This window comes from Poecilia reticulata, linkage group LG18, assembly GCF_000633615.1.
Source record: "Poecilia reticulata strain Guanapo linkage group LG18, Guppy_female_1.0+MT, whole genome shotgun sequence".
Classification (NCBI taxonomy): Eukaryota; Metazoa; Chordata; class Actinopteri; order Cyprinodontiformes; family Poeciliidae; genus Poecilia; species Poecilia reticulata.
The window spans coordinates 21,247,029-21,265,934 of NC_024348.1; the positions used below are offsets into that span (position 1 = coordinate 21,247,029).

General features: G+C 38.2%; 2 protein-coding genes across 2 annotated transcripts in view; both read left to right on the forward strand.

Moving 5' to 3' along the window:
• Positions 1–5,827: 5,827 nt before the first annotated feature.
• On the forward strand, positions 5,828–7,617 carry LOC103480940 (protein FAM111A-like). Its single transcript, XM_017310358.1, has one exon. The coding sequence runs from the start codon at positions 5,828–5,830 to the stop codon at positions 6,899–6,901; it is 1,074 nt and encodes a 357-aa protein (XP_017165847.1). The 3' UTR covers positions 6,902–7,617.
• Positions 7,618–12,616: 4,999 nt separating this feature from the next.
• Positions 12,617–18,906, forward strand: part of LOC103480941 (toll-like receptor 2 type-1) — a 7,112-nt gene continuing 822 nt past the window's right edge. The window contains exons 1-12 of the mRNA XM_008436141.2: positions 12,617–12,704; positions 13,853–14,114; positions 14,186–14,342; positions 14,637–14,786; positions 15,078–15,281; positions 15,375–15,497; positions 16,334–16,484; positions 16,741–16,905; positions 16,979–17,158; positions 17,240–17,380; positions 17,457–17,965; positions 18,667–18,903. Of these exons, the coding sequence (XP_008434363.1) occupies positions 13,856–14,114; positions 14,186–14,342; positions 14,637–14,786; positions 15,078–15,281; positions 15,375–15,497; positions 16,334–16,484; positions 16,741–16,905; positions 16,979–17,158; positions 17,240–17,380; positions 17,457–17,965; positions 18,667–18,903 (2,276 nt within the window). The 5' untranslated portion in view covers positions 12,617–12,704; positions 13,853–13,855. The remainder of the gene's footprint in view (positions 12,705–13,852; positions 14,115–14,185; positions 14,343–14,636; positions 14,787–15,077; positions 15,282–15,374; positions 15,498–16,333; positions 16,485–16,740; positions 16,906–16,978; positions 17,159–17,239; positions 17,381–17,456; positions 17,966–18,666; positions 18,904–18,906) is intronic.

Genomic DNA, 18,906 nt, shown 5'->3' on the forward strand with positions numbered 1-18,906 from the left:
TACTGAGTTTATTCATATCATAAAGTAAATGCCCTGATTTTGTAAAAATCTAAAGTTTACAAAGTGCGTACTGCAGTAAAGGAGGAAAATATTGTGATTAGATTTAATCATCCGGTGATGCAGATTATAAACTCACAGCAGGCTTGGTGGTGTTACTATTGTCTTACTGTTGGTTCCATAAAATAATAGAGATGCAGAGTTTTTGTTTTAAAATATAATCATCACTTCTTGCATTACAATAAGGAAAAAGGTTTTTTATTTCCAGACTTTGTTGATGAAACAAACATCATCATTAGGTTGGATTAAAGGAAGGATTCCCACATTTATGCAACATATTTTCCTTCATCTTAAAATGAGGAGGGAAAATATCTGACAAAGACGAGCAAACTAGAAGAATGCACAGTGCTCACAAAATTATTTTCTTTATAAAGAAGCAAACTGAACATTTTAGATGTAACATTACACCAAATCAAACAGACACACCTGTCTGTATTTACAACCAAAACTAAAGTCATTGCTCACTGCTCCTCAGGTAACAGACTGTGTGGTTTGACAAAGCAGATCCTGTTCAGTGCACACCTGTTTAAAGGTGTACAGGTATACCTGATAAAGAAAAATACTATTTCCTCTCTACTGAGAAAACATTTGTTGGCATTGAAGATGAGCTGGATTTTGTTGTATTCAAACTCAAGATTGATGACCAAAGACCCAAAATGTGAAAGTACCACCAGGGCAGCTGAACAGATTTGGTCCACTTCCTGGAAATGGACAGGCCTGTCTTATTGGACACCCTGCAGGACGTGTGAAGAAAATTGATCCTACATGCATCATTGAGCCAGAAAAGAGAAAACAGGCTGTCATGGATCATTTATCCAAATATACAGACTAAATTCATCCTCCAATCAGTAAATCAAGAAATCAAGAACCATCAAGAATGATTAATCTGAAGGAAGTGGAAATGATCAGATGTTGGAGAAGGTTAAGGAGGCAGTGATCGAGAACGAAGACCTTAAAAAGATCCTCCAGGTTGAGCCGATGGAGGTAGATGAGGCCAACTAGACATGATACAGTTTGCAGATTTAGAGTTAAAATTATTTTGACCTATTTGTAACTCTCAAAATTGAGAAATGTAATTATTTTAGTTGAATTATTTTTAACTAAAATAATTTTAGAACAGTAGACATTCTTCCACAGACAGCCTGTTTTCTTCTGGTAATTCTTTTAAAAACTAGATTTCTAAGCCTTGTTTAAAGAATAACGTATCATAATGACAACATGTGTAATTCAGCTGCAACATGCTGAATCTCAACAACTGTTTTTGTAGGAAGGCCTGTCACAGTAACAAATGCTGCTGAATGATAAATTGTTCCAGTAATTATTGAAATAAATGATAATATTTTTGTTTAGAAATCATTTTAAAGTAATAAATTGAAAATTGAGTAGTAATGCAACTGTCATGATGTCAGTTCTTTTGGGTTTATTTCTGTATTCTCATTCTATGTTTAGGGGTTTATTCTGTGTTTCTGTGTTTATTCTGGTCATTTACCCTCTGTTGATTGATAATCTCGTTCACCTGTTCCCCTGGTAATTTAAGTCGGCGTGCACCATTGTGTGGCGCTGGATCGTCGTCAGAACCGTCAGAATGTCGCCGTCAGAATGCGGTCGTCGGATTGTTGTCTGACCATTGCGCTGTTTAGTTTCTGTATTCAAAGGAGTAGAAAGAAGGTACCTCCGAGTTTAGTTTAGTTTTTGAGGAAGACTCCGCAAGTTGTACTCTTGTATCTGACCTCAGTCATCTGTGTACGATGAAGAATAAACGCAGATCTACTCACCGTCGGCTCCCTGAGCGTTCGTTCCCAGCGCCTCCAAACCTCCCCATGACAGCAACGTCACATCTCAAACACTAATAAACTTTAATTTTGTAGAAAACTCTTAACAGTAAAACTGGAAAATATTTTAAATATCCCCAAATAAAAATAACCAAAAACAATAAATAAATACAATAAAAGCTGCAACCATAAATCTGTAAATGCAGTATTCCTTCAACAAATGTTAAGGATCAGAATGTAAATTATTAAACTCATTTTAACTTATTATGCAATTAATTGCCTATTTGTTGGCATTGAAGATGAGCTGGATTATGTTGTAACAAGCAGGGAGTTCGCTTATTTCAAACAATAAACATGCATTTATAGTCTAATATATAAATGTTTTCTTTTGGTACCTTTAATCCAAACCAGAGAGTGAATATATCACATTAACAATAWATTTTAATTAAATGCATTTCATACTTTCTTTCTTGAAGTTGCATAGTCTCGATGTTTTCTTTTGTGCTGAGGTATGAGGTATGTCTTTGTTAAAAGCTAATAACAGCAATAACTTGTTCAGCCTGTTSTCACCACACCCTGCCACTCCCTGTTGTCACCACAAGCTGACGAAACATCTTCATGTTTTTTAAGCCAATAGAAAACTTACACATGGAGGAACATTAAGGTGTGTCGGTGTAAGCAAATACCATCATTTACTGAGTTGTACAGATTTCATCAGGAGAAGCAGAGGTGAGAGACGTTTTTGTAATGTTTCTGGAACATGTTTTATAAATTCAGTTTATAAATTCTTGTTAGTGGCAATAAGAATACAAGTTTTACACAGAATAAATGTCTTTAGGGGAGAWGGACTGAAAAAGTCTTTAAACCAGGTAGTTATGGTTTAAATAACTAAATAAATAAATATTGCTAGGTATTATTATGGTTTAAATCGTAGTTATGACATCAGTTTGTCAAACTCCTGAAAGAAATGTAAAAAATCTTTATTATTATTTGGTCGTAATGAATCTCATTTTCTGTATTGCAGCAGACATAGTGAAGAAATACAAATCATATTTTATTATTCTTAACCAACCTAAATGACAGCATGTACCTATGTCATGCAAAGTGTTTTATTCTATGCAGAAATGGTTGACATTGTGATTGTATGAACGTTTTATGTTTGGAGAGCCAAAGGAAAATTTCTGCTTTGATGGACAATAAAATCTTTTCCTGTCTTTTAGATTTTTGTAGTTTATTTGTGATAGTAGACTTGTGGAAGTTTCATACCACCAACAAAGAAGCAAAGTGCTGAGAGTAAATAAATAATAATATATAATATTTTTATGACTGGTATTTTTGTTAACAGTATATATTTTGTGGTAAAATATCCTTATTCTGGTGATTGGTGGAGCTCTATGGTTGCATAAACAGGCTTTGCCAGGTCAAATACAGACACTGTCCTTTTCACTGTATTTTTTTTCTTTTTCAAAGTTTGTAAGTAATATGTTCTTTGGTTCTTTGTAAATAGGGCAACTAACTACAGAAATGTAAAACTCACTTGTCTGGACAGTGTTTGGAGACAAAATTGTGACAAACAAGCTCCTGTGTTGTGAAACTCTAAATGAAGGCATTTCTGAGAAGTCTCGGTTGTCTCCTGAACATCTTGATCTAACTTTATGAAAAAAAAAGATTTTTTTGATTCCTTTTGAATGTTTTACATTTAGTTTTTTATAGAGTTCCAGCCATTCTTCATTATTCATGGTGTTATTTTGTTTAAAAAAATCATTACAGTTCCAAAGGTTTTGATCACAATTTTTATTTTATTAGGTTTTTTTTAATTGAATAATTGTGAAACAAATTTAACTCCATTCATTTATATTATGTTTTGACTCTGTAAAGCCGTAAAACTAAGGAAAGACAAACAATCAATAGCTGTACGAATTAAAAGAAAGAAAGAAAATCAAAGTCTAAAGGACAGGAAGCAGAAATAGAACTGTATTGCATAAACCAGGACTCTAAAGTCAACTTGGAGGATCTGGTGCAGCCCTACCAATTTAAAATCAACAATATAAAAAAGAAAAACATACAATCTAATCTCATTAAAAAGACAAATGTATAAAGCCTACCGGGGGCATCGAACAACCACATACCCAGGCGATGCTACCACCGGAACATCACCAACAGTGTGACCCTGTATAAAAACACTACATCAGCACATTGTTTATAAAAGGGATCAATTTAAAACAGTTTTCCTCCAAATCTAGCACAGCCAGCAAACAACGCAACACGTGGGCCCAACACATACCTGGAACACACACCAGGAACTTGACACTTGGCCATCCCTCTCCAGCTTCTCTTTCATAGGAGCTCAGACTGTAAGGAGGCTGCGACACTGTGCCACCTGTTACAATTAAATACATTTTTCTAATGTGACAGGAAAATGTGGCTTATTTTATTTCCTTTGCTGCAGATGAATTAAAAAATGGTGAAGACAGAAGACATGGAAGAAAGTGAAACTTCCAAGGTGTGTGTTTTTGTAATTTCCTTCATAATGTTTGCATTACAGTGAATCCTCGCTATAACGTGGTTCACCTTTCGCGTTCTTGCTACTTCGCGGATTTTTTTGCGCAGTTTTTTTCCGCATTGTGGATTGTGTGTTCTGCATCCTGATTGGCTAAACAGTCTCCATGCTTCTTCTCTGGCTGTATGCCAATAGGGTTATGGTATTTATATGGTGCGGAATATTTTTGCCCAGAAGAAAAAAGAGTGACAGTAACTACCAATAACTATGTTCTTCTCTCGAAAAAACACACCATCACCACAGGCTTCAGAAGAAAAAGACACTACAAAGCAGAGTCAGGCCACATCGTCACAGTTAGAGGCACAGTGAAATATGCGAGTCACAATTTGTCCTGCTGTACTTCCTTTGATGATTAAAATGATTATTTTACTGTGGTTATTTGTAAGAAAGCGTTCTATTTGCTAAAAACAATGCTTGGGTCTGAAAACAGGTTTTGTCCTTTGGTTTTAATGTAGAGTATTTAATATTACACTGTATGATAATTGTAACAAATAAAGGTAAGTACTTCACGGATTTCACCTATCATGGGTTATTTTCGGAACACAACCTCCACGAAAAACGAGGGTTCACTGTATTTCACTACATTAATCTACTGTTATCATTCATTTTTCGTACTCTGTTTTATTTACAGCAGGATGACCATCTACATAGCTTCACAGTCAAATTTGGTTCAGATCCTAATGAATACTCCATTGACTGTACAAAACCATGCACTGTATTTGAGGTGATAAAATCACAGCACAACACAGAACTACAAAACGAAATGGATAAATCACAAAAAAAGATCAAAAAAGAGAAAATAAAAGTATCTGAAGAAAACCTCATCATAAAGGTGGGCAAAGGGAATGATGCCCCCATTGTTGCAACACATTTTCCTTGTTGTTGTGTTGAGGAAAACCAATGTCTGACAATAATGATAATGCATACAGCTGTAGAGAAAAGACGAGAAGAGCTCAGAGTTCTACCAAAGGAAAACTACTCTGTCTTTTTCATAGATAAAGAGTTGGGGAAAGGAGACCAGTATAAAAGTGATATGGTATTTACATGTAAAAACATTCCTGAGAATTGTAAGTATTTCTGTGTTTACGGTAAAAAAAGGATGACAGTGGAGGAAGCTTTAAGACAGGACGGCCGCTTTGTTGATAGTCTCACAGACTTTTCTTTGTCTGATAACGAGAATAAACAACTTAGAAAACATACAGCAGTAGTTGATAACCTAGATGGGAAAAAATTCAAGATGTGTAAACTTCCTCCAAAAAACCAACCAAAAGCAAAGAATCCAAAGCAACAGGAAGTTGAAAAGCAAGACCCAACACAACAGACCAACCATGAGGAACAGCAGGCAAAAGTATCTGCCTCAACTAGTGGACAGAACAAGAGTGAAACAATAACAGTACTAGAGCTTGCAGCAAAGAGTGGTGTCAGTTTAAAGAAAGCAATGGAAGAATTAGGGCTGAATATCAGTCATGAAGAGATCAATGACCTTCTGCGGAAGCAGTTCCCAAAACTGAAAGCATTGATGGAGAGTAGATTTCCTGGCCGTTCCTTTGAGAAAACCCTGACAAATCTGAAAGAGGAAAAGTTTGGAAAGATCCAGCAGTCATTCAGTGAAACTCATAGACTTGAGAAGTTGCTGAAAATGGGAAAATCTGTCTGTAAAGTCCTTGTTAAGAGAAAGGACTTTATAGACAATCAGGTTACTGATGTTTGTCAGGGAACAGGCTTTGTGCTGTTTGACAGGTTTATCCTGACCAGTGCACACCTGTTTGACAAATGTGTCGAAGGAAAGAAACTGCTGGATCAAATAAACGTCTCTGCTCGATTTCAATATAATGATGACCCAGAGACAAATTACTTTCACTTCTATGCTGAAAAAACATTTATTGACATTGACAATGAGCTGGATTATGCTGTACTGGAGCTCAAACCTGAGGGTCAAAACTCCATCCAAAACAATGGAGAAAATGTGAAAGTACCACCAGGGCTGCTGAACAGTTTTGGTCCACTTCCTGGAAATGGAGAGGCCTGTCTTATTGGACACCCTGCAGGAAGTGTGAGGAAAATTGATCCTACATGCATCATTGAGCCAGAAAAGAGAAAACAGGTTGTCGAGGATCATTTAGCTCCTTATGAAAAAACTATGTTTACGATTATGTCAGTCGTTGAAACAATTAAATCTCAAGGCATTGAGTGCATAATGGTTGGTGGAACTAAAGCTGATGAAGTGGAGACTTACCACACTTTCATGTATCATGGAGCTTCTGGCTCTCCAGTGTTTGGTGTTGATTTCAAAGTTTTTGGGATTCACACTAGAGGATATACTTATGGATTTAGAAGGCATGAAACGAGTGTTATTGAGTATGCACAGCAACTGCTCTCAATATTCCAAAGATTTGTGATTAATCTGAAGAAAAGTGGAAATGATGAGATGCTGGAGAAGGTTAAGGAGGCAGTGACCGAAAACGAAGACCTTAAAAAGATCCTCCAGGTTGAGCCGATGGAGGAAGATTAGGCCAACTGGAAATGCTACAGTTCAGGTTAAAACGTTTCTGACCTACATATTTCCCTTTCTCAAGATTCAGAAATTTAATTGCAAGACCTGCTAAATTCCTGCAGTCACAGAAGATGGTGACTAGGCTGCCAGTCCATTTCAGACAAAACAACCATTTACACATCTTGGATATGAAGATGCGACTCCTGTCCAAACCTGCATTATCAGAAAGAAACCTGAAAATATGTGGACAGACCATCCAACTCCATGTAGAAAGGTCCAGTCAAGATTTGAGTCCAGGACCTGGACAAAGTTATCAGGCATATTTTCTTACCTCCTGGTCCACTAACAGAAATTCTTCACAAGAAACAACAAATCAGTTAAAGATTATGTGCTCCTCCATCCATAAATCAATTATCTGCATCCTTCTATTCCTACAAAATCTCTGAGGTGCCTGTCTACACCGGTCATTGGGTGAGAGGCGGGGTACCCCATGGACAGGTCTCTGTCCAGATTAGAGACCCCTGACCTCTTATTTCTTGCCTTGATGCACTGCAGGTCGTTGGGTCTCGAAACAGGTTCTTAAATTGGTTTAATTGGTCCTGAACAAAACGAAAATTTACTCACTAAACAGCAGACATGAATTCATGTTCTACAAACTTTCTGTTTTCCTTTTGTCATGCTGCTGCTGCCCAATAATTTCCCAGTTTCAGTGTCAATAAAGTACATTATCTTCAGTTTTCCTTTGACTGCTGATGGCCAAAGATTAAACCTGCATCTGTCTTTTCTCTGGCCAAACTTTAACGATTATTGTTTCTATTGTTAACTTGATCAACATATTGCTAGTTGATTGAATCAGGGGTATGGGGGTTCAGATGGCTGGTGCCAGTCTCCAGCGGTCATTGGGTAAGATGGTTTAGTGGCGTTTTCTGTGCTTTATTCTGTGGTTTTATTGTTTTTCTTTGTTTAATCATCTCATCTATTGTCTACATTCATTGCATTGAACACAACCAGCTGAAGTTACATGATCTGCAAACTTCACACCTGATCAAAGTGTTTCAAATCTCATCCAGATTATGTTAAATTACTTCATTTATTCCCAACCAGGTTGTATTTTTCTTCAGTGATTGAATGAAATGTAATCAGTTATCATATATCTTCACCACTGTTGCAGAGCTCATGTATTTCTGATTGTACTTCTGAGATGATGTCGCTCTACATTATGAACTTCTTTGTTTATCCATATTCAGATCATTTTAAACCCTCTGTAATCCATTCATTTTCATTTTCATTGTTTTTGGATTTCCATTTTACTTTCCTGTCATTTAAATGTCATTTTCTCTTTTTTTCCCAACAAATAAATATGAAACCTGTCAGTTTACTGACGGCTTCTAATCAAATGTCTCGTACTTTTAGTATAAATGTTAAATGTCCAATTTCAGGTTGAAATACTTTGCTTTCACTATATATATAAATGGAGAACTATTCCCTTTAATTTTAAGTAAAACAGTTGCTGTAAATCCTACAACAACAATTATGAGTAATGAAAATTAGACCAATATTGTATTTTTTATTATTTCAACATAAATCAAAACAAAATATATAACAGACACTTATCCAGTTTATTCATATCATTACGTAAATTTAGCCCTGATTTTGTATAAGTCTACAAAGTGCATACTGTAGTAAAGGATTAAAGTATTGTCATTAGATTTAATCATCCGGTGATGCAGACTATCTGTAAACTCACAGCAGGCTTGGTGGAGTTACTATCGTCTTACTGTTGGTTCCATGAGATAATAAAGAAATGCAGAGTTTTGTTTTAAAATATAATAATCATTTTTTTGCACCACAAAGAAAATAGTTTCAGAAAAAAACATGAGCTGCAGGTTCATGATGTGATTTTTAATCTATACCTTATATTGATAAAACATCATCATCCTGCTTCCTGTTGTATCAAACAGGAAACTATCAGATGAGGATCCTTATGTAGGAGACTTTTCTTAAGTACATTTTCTGAAAAATAACTGCAAAATATTTGTTTTTGGCTTCAATTAGTAAATATTTTTGTATTTTAATTTACCTTGTCCCTGCTTCAGAATGTAGGAAAGTTCAAGATGTTATTGACAACAGTAATAAATAATAAAATACTGAATTTAATCTATTATTTAGATAATTTCTATTGTTTATCTCCTAAGTGTATGGAGAGCCATTTCAGCCAAAATTAAATAAATAAATGGGTGAAATAAATAAAAAATGAGTAAAATAAATCAGAAAATGAGAGAATAAATAAATAATTTGTTAAATAATTTAGCTTTTTCATTAACCCAATTTTTCATTTATTTATTTTTTATATTATCAATTTCTCTTTTTTCATTTATCTATTTTTCATTTACCCATTTTTTAATTTAGCTTTTTCATTAACCCAATTTTTCATCTCTTTATTTTTCATATCAATTTCCCAATTTCTCTTTTTCATTTATCTATTTTTCATTTATCCCTTTATCCATTCACCCATTTTTCATTAGTTTATTTTTCAATTAACCACTTTTCAATTTCCCTTTTTATTAACCCAATTTTTTCATTTATTTATTTTTCAGATTATCAATTTCTCTATTTATCTTTTTCATTTATCTATTTTTCATTAATCTATTTTTAATTTAACCATTTTTTGATTTCCTTTTTCCATTAACCCGGTTTTCTATTTCCCAGTTCTCATATATCCCTTTTTTATTTACTCAATTTTCTTTTATCTATTTTTCATTCAACATTTGTTTGAAAAATCTTTACTTTTCCCATTTTCCAATTCCCCTTATTCATTTAGTATTTCCTTATTTTCTTATTTATCACATTCTATTTCCCCGCAAATCTTAGGAAAAAAATAAATGCAAATGAGGAGAGGCACGTCATCAGGCTACAACTTCAGGAGCATGGGGAAGTGGGATGAGCTCGACTTTTCTCGACACCGCGATTGCATTTCATTTTCCTGGGTTCTTATTGGCTGAATCCCCAAGAGTGGAAATCAATAAGATGTTGGATTTTAGCTTCTGCAGTAGCGCTAACATGGCTTTCACTGTGCGTATTTATGCATGTTGAGGTACATTTGGTGTTTGAACTATTAAGAAAGACACCCACAGTCTTATGTAATTTATGTTGGNTGCAGGACGTGTGAAGAAAATTGATCCTACATGCATCATTGAGCCAGAAAAGAGAAAACAGGCTGTCATGGATCATTTATCCAAATATACAGACTGTAAATTCATCCTCCAATCAGTAAATCATGAAATCAAGAACCAAGGCGTTGACGATATAATGATGGGTGGAGAAAAAGCAGAACAGGTGGCTGCTTTCAACACTTTCATGTATCACGGAGCTTCTGGCTCTCCAGTGTTTGATGCTCATGGCCGGATATTTGGCATTCATACTGGAGGATATGGTCTGAGCGACCACATTATTGAGTACGCCCATCTTCTGCTCACTATATTTGAGAAATTTGTGATTAATCTGAAGGAAAGTGGAAATGATCAGATGTTGGAGAAGGTTAAGGAGGCAGTGACCGAGAACGAAGACCTTAAAAAGATCCTCCAGGTTGAACCAATTAGGCCAACTTGACAGTTTGCAGATTTAAAGTTAAAAAGTTTATTCAACTTTCTCAACAAAGTACAGCCAACACAAAATATCAGTTCATTTATTTGCTACACCTGCTAAATCCCTTCAGATTCAGTGCCTGTCTTTGGTAGAGAATATGGGAGGGTTGAGGTAAAACCCAGACAGGCTGCCAGTTCAGCGCATTCTAGACAAACAAAAATTCACACATTCACATCTTGGTGCACATTTGAACTTTGTGAAGAATACATAGAAAAAACTCACAAATGTAACCAGCTCCACACAGAAAGGTTGAGGTCCAGATTTGAGTCCAGAACTTGGACCTAATTTGGATTCGGTTTCATTGACCTTGCAAGGTCACAGGTGTGCCTACGTCCAGAGGTCAGTGGGCAAGAGGCGGGTACATCAAGGTTCAGGTTACAGGTCCCCAACCTATTTCGTATCTTGCATTGATACACATAAAATAGTTTGCTCTCCCAAACCAGCATCATTTGCCACCTGAACAAGCAGGGAGTTCGCTTATTTCAAACAATAAACATGCATTTATAGTCTAATATATAAATGTTTTCTTTTGGTACCTTTAATCCAAACCAGAGNATGAGCTCCACCACCTACCTGGAGTGGCCTCAAGAGGAGGAGAGGAGGCCGGAGTTCTGGAGGAGCCTCCGCAACGCTCTGAGAGGAGACAATGACTGACAAAATAGAGCCTTTATGTATAGGGGAAGGAAAAAATCAGATGCACTGAGGACTTTCTTGTGTTATTCATGAAAAAACTTACCTATTTGTGTACTTTTGGGAAAGTGAAAGAGCTATGTGCAATGCTATTTGGCCCTCTGCTGGCTGGTGTTTTCTAAGCAGCTAATCCGCGATTGCATTTCATTTTCCTGGGTTCTTATTGGCTGAATCCCCAAGAGTGGAAATCAATAAGATGTTGGATTTTAGCTTCTGCAGTAGCGCCAGCATGGCTTTCACTGTGCGTATTTATGCATGTTGAGGTACATTTGGTGTTTGAACTATTAAGAAAGACACCCACAGTCTTATGTAATTTATGTTGGACTATAATCCAAGGAGAAGGACTGAACCATAGAAACTGGAAAACCATAATTAATGCCTTGCATAAGGTTAATAACACAATCAAAAGATGTATTGGACATATTGAAAACAAAAACATACAAAAGAACAATGCTGAAACTATTCTACCAATAATATCACCGAATGAGCAACTTGACCTGATGACTAATGTTTTTATTCATAATCATGAATTGTAGCTTTGTATGAAAATGTTRTTTTGCTTTTATGTTCTTAGAGGACAAAAATATGTTTTAGCTGTAAAGAATAAAGAACAAATAAAAAACAAACATATTTTCATGTCATTTGTGTTATTAGGCCATAGATAATTAACACGGGGCTGCACAGTGGTGCAGCTGGTAGAGCTGTTGYCTTGCAGCAAGAAGGTTCTGGGTTCGATTCCCAGCCCCGGTCTTTCTGCATGGAGTTTGCATGTTCTCCCTGTGCATGGTGGGTTTTCTCTGGGTACTCYGGTTTCCTCCCACAGTCCAAAAACATGACTGTCAGGTTAATTGGTCTCTCTAAATTGCCCCTAGGTGTGAGTGTGTGTGTGCATGATTGTGTGTCTCTGTGTTGMCCTGCGACAGACTGGCGACCTGTCCAGGTGACCCCGCCTCTCACCCGGACCGTTAGCTGGAGATGGGCACCAGCAACCCTCCCGACCCCACTGAGGGACAAGGGTGTAAGAAAATGGATGGATGGATGGATGGATGGATGGATGGATGGATGGATGGATGGATGGATGGATGATTAACACACAGCATCCCTGCTGAAAGTTGGTCAGCAGGTTCAAAACAGACATGAATCCTCATTAAGAGCAGGAATAATTTGTCCTGATATGGAAAAAACAAAACATTAAAAATAACTCACTTTCTTGTCTAATAATTCCTTATTCCTAAACTTACTATGAAAATATGTATTCACACTGTTTCTCCATTAGACTTGTGAAATAATCCGTGTTGATTGTTTGCACACACCTGTSTGTCATATGAGGGGYGTCGACCCCAGACTGCATATCATGAAACTGCTCTGCTTTCTMACTTCCTGTTTTACACTTGAACTCGTAGTTCCTCTTTGAGATGAACAAAAACTTCTTATTCTCTGACTCAGTTTTTCTGTCGTCCATTTCATCTGTTCAGCAGATACTGAGGTAAGAAACATCCACTGAGTACTGATGAAAGTATGTTTCACTGTTTAAAAAATGTTTTTATCCATCAAAGTTTAATTTTTTAGGCTTTTTTTATCTGTATTCTTTTACTCTYATTGAAGAGATTTAAGAGTAGATAAATAATAACCTGRAGGGAGTTTCTCCAACACAGCCTCTGTTGATCTGACATCTTGTTGCTTTTCCTCCAGAGGATCTCAGTTATTATTGTTCAGTTGAAAAAATGAAATATCACAGCAATAAAGTTAGAAAAMATACAATATGGAGTTTGTTCAATGTACTGAAACTCAACTACACGTGTTTTATTTTTTAAAGTCATTTTTTTGCCCTTTTTCGTGATTTTTTTTACAACACAATTTGCACCTGAAGAAAGCTTGTAGGTTTAGTTTTCATTTGAATCATTGAATCATATCTGTGCTGCATGGAGTCGACCCMCAGCTGGAACCTGTGAAAAGGCACCGCAGCCCAGAACTGTTTGYTCAGAAACATCATCTATAGACGTCATTAGTCCAACCGGGAGTCATAGGATCAAACACAAGTTTTCTGTTTTCCTCTTTACTTCTTTTTCTGGTTCTTTGTTCTGTTAGGTTAAAAACCAGTTAAAAGCATTTGATGTTACTTAAACTGGCCAGCTGATCATTTGCACCACTTCATTTGTTTTCCCTCCTGGAATCTTCTGCACAAATTTTACTCATATTTTCAGACAAATGCACTTTAACCACAAAGTGCAACATCTGCTTTCTCACTGTTTTTATGAATTCCCAGCAGTTAATAACAATAACATACCCCAGGCACGTTGCAAACGGCCAGACTCTCCTAACATGTTTTGTTCAAGCCTTTTTATTCCCTAACATCACATTTAACCTCAGTGATTGTTCCTAAGTCACATATAAAAACCATAATAACCTCAAGAGAACTTCCCTCTTTAACAGCTACGTGTTTATGGGACGCTGTTAATAATCGACTGGAGCCAAAAAGTCTTGATTTTCTCGTGAAATGATTTCCTCACACCTCCTGCCAGACTTTCACTTCTGTGCCTCAGTTATGCAAAACAAGTTGCAGGACGAAAAAAGATTTGACTCATTTTCCTGCTTCTGCATTTCACCAACTTGAACACGCAACTGTCTCTGCAGAGGATGAGGCATCTGAAGATTCTAGCACCGCTCCTCTTCCTCTCRCTGATCCAGGGTCAGACGGTGAACGGGGATGACGGGAGGCCGACCTGCAGGCGCTGTGACCTCCATTACGCCTGTAACTGCTCCTACAGTGGGTTCACCCGCGTTCCCATGGTAACAGACCAAGCKCTGAGCCTTGATCTCTCCTTCAACAACATCACCACGGTGACCCAAGATGACCTGATGGGACACTCACGGCTAACGCTTCTGGATCTCCATGGTAACAATCAAGGGATTCAAACTGAAACAACCAGTAGAGCGTGTCTGAATGCCGGCGTTTCTGTCCTGCAGCTAACRGGTTAGCTGAGATCCATCCGTCAGCGTTCGCCTCTCTGTGGAGCCTGGAGGAGCTGGATCTGTCTGACAACCAGCTGACGGTTCTCAAMMCCAAGTGGTTCAACRAGCTGGAGCTGCTGAAGCATCTCAACCTGCTCAACAATCCGTACGGGTGAGGAGGGCAGCTTACGCTCTGATGCAGAGGCGTTTACCCTTTACATTTTGTGAAGATCCCCAAAGCCTTACCACRGGTTCTCAGATGGATGAAGGTCTTTACTTTGAATGGGCCATTTGACCACATGAATATGTTTAAATAGAAACCATCCCATTCTAGGTCAGGATAAACATTTAGGGTTGTTGTCCTGTTGGAAGGTGAACCTCCATGCCGTCTCTCGTCCTTTTTGCAACCAAATGCCTGAACAAAGACCAGACTCATCACATGCATGTCCTTCTTGGCCTCCTGTAGYTTTCTCGGCTCCCCTTCGTTGTTTCTTGGACTTTCCGGACTGAGAAGGCTGATGTTTGGAGGTCCAGATCTGAAGGAGCTGAGGAGAGAYGACCTATCAGGAGTCACCCACCTGGAAGAGCTTACTGTTCACGCCAACAATCTGGACAGGTAACCAGCCCTCATTTTTCTAGGTTTYCCTTTCTAGCACCCAGATGTTCTCAGAGTCTTTTAAATTGTGCTAGATGAGCAGTTCTCAAAAGRTTCTGGTGGTCTTTGTTTTTCACTGGACTCTATTGGGTTTTTGCTTCTCTTTTTTTACATGTCCTGTCCAGCAGTGTGGCAAATTTCAGCTAAAAAAACAAAAAATTTATAAATAAATGCCAAGCAGTTTATTCATGGAAATAAACAAAATCCAAAGCCCCTTGGTTTTCCTCTTCCTTTGACTCGGTCTCTCTGCAGATACGACTCTGGTACGTTTGGGGACATTTGGCCTCTGGGTCGTGTCACTCTGAGTCTTCACGGCCCGTTTTTAACAAACCCTGCRTTGGCTGCAGCTGTGCTCAATGATGTGTGCTACCCTGAAACTCKGCTCACTCTGTCAGACCTCCACCTGGCTCATTATGTGTCTGTTCAACCTTTTAAAGATTCAATCAACATGATCAGGTTTGATAATAACTTCCCTTTTTGCTGCTAGAATAACTTAAATGGAGCAAAATGTTTCGTAAACATGAATTCTCCTTTGGTTCTTCTCTCCAGATATCTGTCTCTCCGTAATGTGTCGCTGTCTGATGAAGCCTGTGTCTCTATGCTGGCACTGRTAGATGGAGTCCCGCTCAGATCCCTCTCCATTGTGGGTTTAACTCTGACAGGCGAGGGCAGGTAGGAAACCAACATGCCAGCTGTTCATCACTCTTTTGGTCAAACTTTATCCATCCATCCATTGTCTGTACCCAATTATCCTTGAAAGTTTGTAGACTTCATGGAATCTATCTGCAGCAGTCACTGGGCAAAAGTCTGTCACTGCAACACAGACATACACAGTAAAAATGCCAGTGTTGAATTAACACACCAAAGTGTCTATATGTGTCCAAGTTAGCAGGTGTTGAATTAACACTTTTGAAAGTGTTAAAAGATTGACACCCATTTTTTTGTTAAATTAACATTGGTCTATAACACTGAAATGGGTTTAAGAAAAGCTACATTTTCCATTTCTGTGTATTGTTTTGAATATTTTTCACTGGATTTGATTGATATTGACACCTTGTGGGTCAATTATTAACTTTTTTAACACCACGTTATGTTTTGTGATCAACACTATACTGGTGTTACTTTTAATATATTTTAACACCAGCACCGTTGTAAATGTTAATGTGACACTCTGTATTGTTGAATTTTACACCAGCTGACTTGGACACTTTTGGGTGTTAACTCAACACTGGCATTTTTACTGTGTACGGGACAAACAATCATTAACCCATAACAAATGATAATTTGTTATGGGTTAACCTGACAATCACATTTTTGGACTGTGTAAGACAGTCGTACGGCCTAAGCTGGGCTTCAAGTAGGCACTGGGTTGCCTCAAGACACTAATTCCAATCAGCAAAACATCTGATGAGACTACTAATGGATGAATAATTTTGATCTTGACTGTTCCTCCAAACCTGAATATTTAGTATTCGATGTGGCTAAAACATTTCCTGGCTTTGCGTTAGGTGGGTAACGGCTAACCGGACAGATCTGAGTAGCATGGACGAGTTCTTTGCCAGTGACGTCACAATTTTAGACATTTTGAAGTTTGCCATGGTTTCAGAAATGCAGTATCTGTTGCAGTACCAGAAGAAGCTCTCCATTATTAACGCAAAGGTAAAAATCACACTTCACATACAAAAAAATCCGTCTGCATGGTGGTAATGTGAATCAGGCTATGATGCTTTTTATTCTTAATCATAGTTTGATCAGTAGGCAAATAATTTTTAATCTCCTTGTGATTCATGTTAACCAAACAGCATTTTATTTTGAGTTCTGTATTTTCGTGTGGTTACATCCTAAATCATATAAAAATACATCTTAAAAACTGATAAACGTTTTCCTCACAGCTCTGTTCTCATTTTACTTTCAGKTGTTCCTGTTATCCTGTTACTTAACCAAGATGATGGTGAACACATTATACTTGGATGTGTCCGATAATCTGCTGACCGACCCGACTCTTTCTTACATGCTGTGTGACAGCGAAGAAACCCTCCAGGAGCTCCGAGTTTTAAACATCAGCGGAAACCCTCTGAAGGTGTCAGCGTTAAACCTGAGGTAAAATCTGTATAAAATTGCTCAGTGCCAACCTTTGAACGTTTGTCCAATAGTCTTTGTCCACGTTGAGTCGTCTGGTCACCAAACTCACCAAGCTCACCCAGCTGGATGTTAGCAAAACCGGCTACAACTCCATGCCCCSCAGTTGCTCCTGGCCGTCCACTCTGAGGTACCTGAACATCTCCCGGGCTAAGCTAACCATCGTCACTCCCTGTCTTCCAAAGTCTCTGGAGGTACAAAGACTGGGTCAAAGACCAGTAAACCTTCCCACTGAAAAGATRCTTTCTATTTATCTCATTCTTGCTTCTTTACAGGTGTTGGATTTAAGCTATAATGACCTCAAAGACTTTGTGTTGACAATGCCAATTCTGAGAGAGCTCTACCTTTCTGGGAACAAGTTCCTGAGGTTACCAGCAGGGGGTTCATACCCCAATYTGCAAACACTCACKATACAGGTAAGAAACAATCCCATTCATCACGTTTTGTCTCTGTGTTCTCCATGCTGATCCATTCTGGTTTTGTACATTGCAGTCAAACACCTTGAACGCGTTCAGCCTTTCAGACCTTCAGTCATACAGACGACTTGAGAAACTCGAGGCAGGATACAACAAGTTTGTTTGCTCATGTGAATTCGTCACATTCCTCCGCTCACAACTAACRGGAAGTGGAGATGTGAAAATAACAGAYAAACATCAGACCTATGTCTGTGACTYCCCTCTCTACCTGCAGGGGGAGGCAGTGAGTCAAGTTAGCCTCTCCATCATCCAGTGCCAGCCGGTTTTGTTTGTGTCTGTTAGCTGTGGGGCCGCACTGCTTCTTGGGATACTGGTTGCTGGCCWGCTTTGGCGATGCCACGCATTCTGGTTCCTGAAGATGACCTGGGCATGGCTCAAGGCCAAGAGAAGTTCCCAACGACGACGGCAACACAGAAACACGGAGGGATCAGATCCATTGCTGTCCTTTGATGCATTTGTTTCCTACAGTGAACAAGATGCCAGCTGGGTGGAAGACTTTCTGGTACCYGAGATGGAGGAGCCGAGGTAGCCTTTAAACGTCTTTGTTTGCACTGGTSCTTCTTGACTGTTGGCTGTTTCCCCATTGCTTTGGCTCTTGCATWCTACCTCACTGAATGGGTGCATGTAAATTATGATTTATCTTAATCGTACAAACATCTTCACTAGAAAAATAACAATATGAAGTCTGTCAGTGAACAAAGTCAGACTAGTGTGATACGGATGCAATAGGAYRTATGAAGCCACTTTGTAAATATTGTCTTTTGTCAGATAATTGCATGATATACTGAAATTTGAGCCTCGTCTAAATAAGGACAAGTTTCCTTCTTGTATAAGTTTCTTTGTAATTGTAAAGCCTTGGACTTTCACGTAGAGTATCAAGAGCCTGCTGTAGATCCCAAGATAGTATTTTCTTGGAAACTTGTTTTAGCATCTTGCGGTCTGYCTTGAAGTAAACCTGCTTGAAGGATCAGAATGGAGCATGTTGGCAGTAGTTTTGACCACACTCCACTTTTAGACTATTTCCYACAAAGGGAAATGTTYGCATTCTGTTGAAACCTGGTTTAATCCCTTCTTAGACTCATAAGCTGCTGAGTTTTTATAGTCTCCAAACTTAGTCCTACAGGTTTTATATGCTTCCCGGCTCYCAGGTGTGCTGGAGGGCTTCTTGTTCAAATTGTATTTATAATAAAGGACATAAGATGATGTGGATTCTTATCTGGTTACAGTGACTCAGACTCAGAGAATCCAACATCCCCGCTGACTCTCTGTCTCCACAAGCGAGACTTTCTTCCTGGACACTGGATCATGGACAACATCATGAGCGCCATCGAACGCAGTCGTCATACTATCTTYGTCCTCTCAGAGAACTTYGTCCAGTCCGACTGGTGCCGCTATGAACTGGACTTCTCCCACTTCTGGCTGTTTGAGGCCGGCGGAGACGCTGCCATTTTGATTCTGCTGGAGCC

What these genes read in the sequence shown, in the direction of transcription:
- LOC103480940 (XM_017310358.1), top strand. Translation starts at nt 5,828, where the DNA reads ATGGAAGAATTAGGGCTGAATATCAGTCATGAAGAGATCAATGACCTT.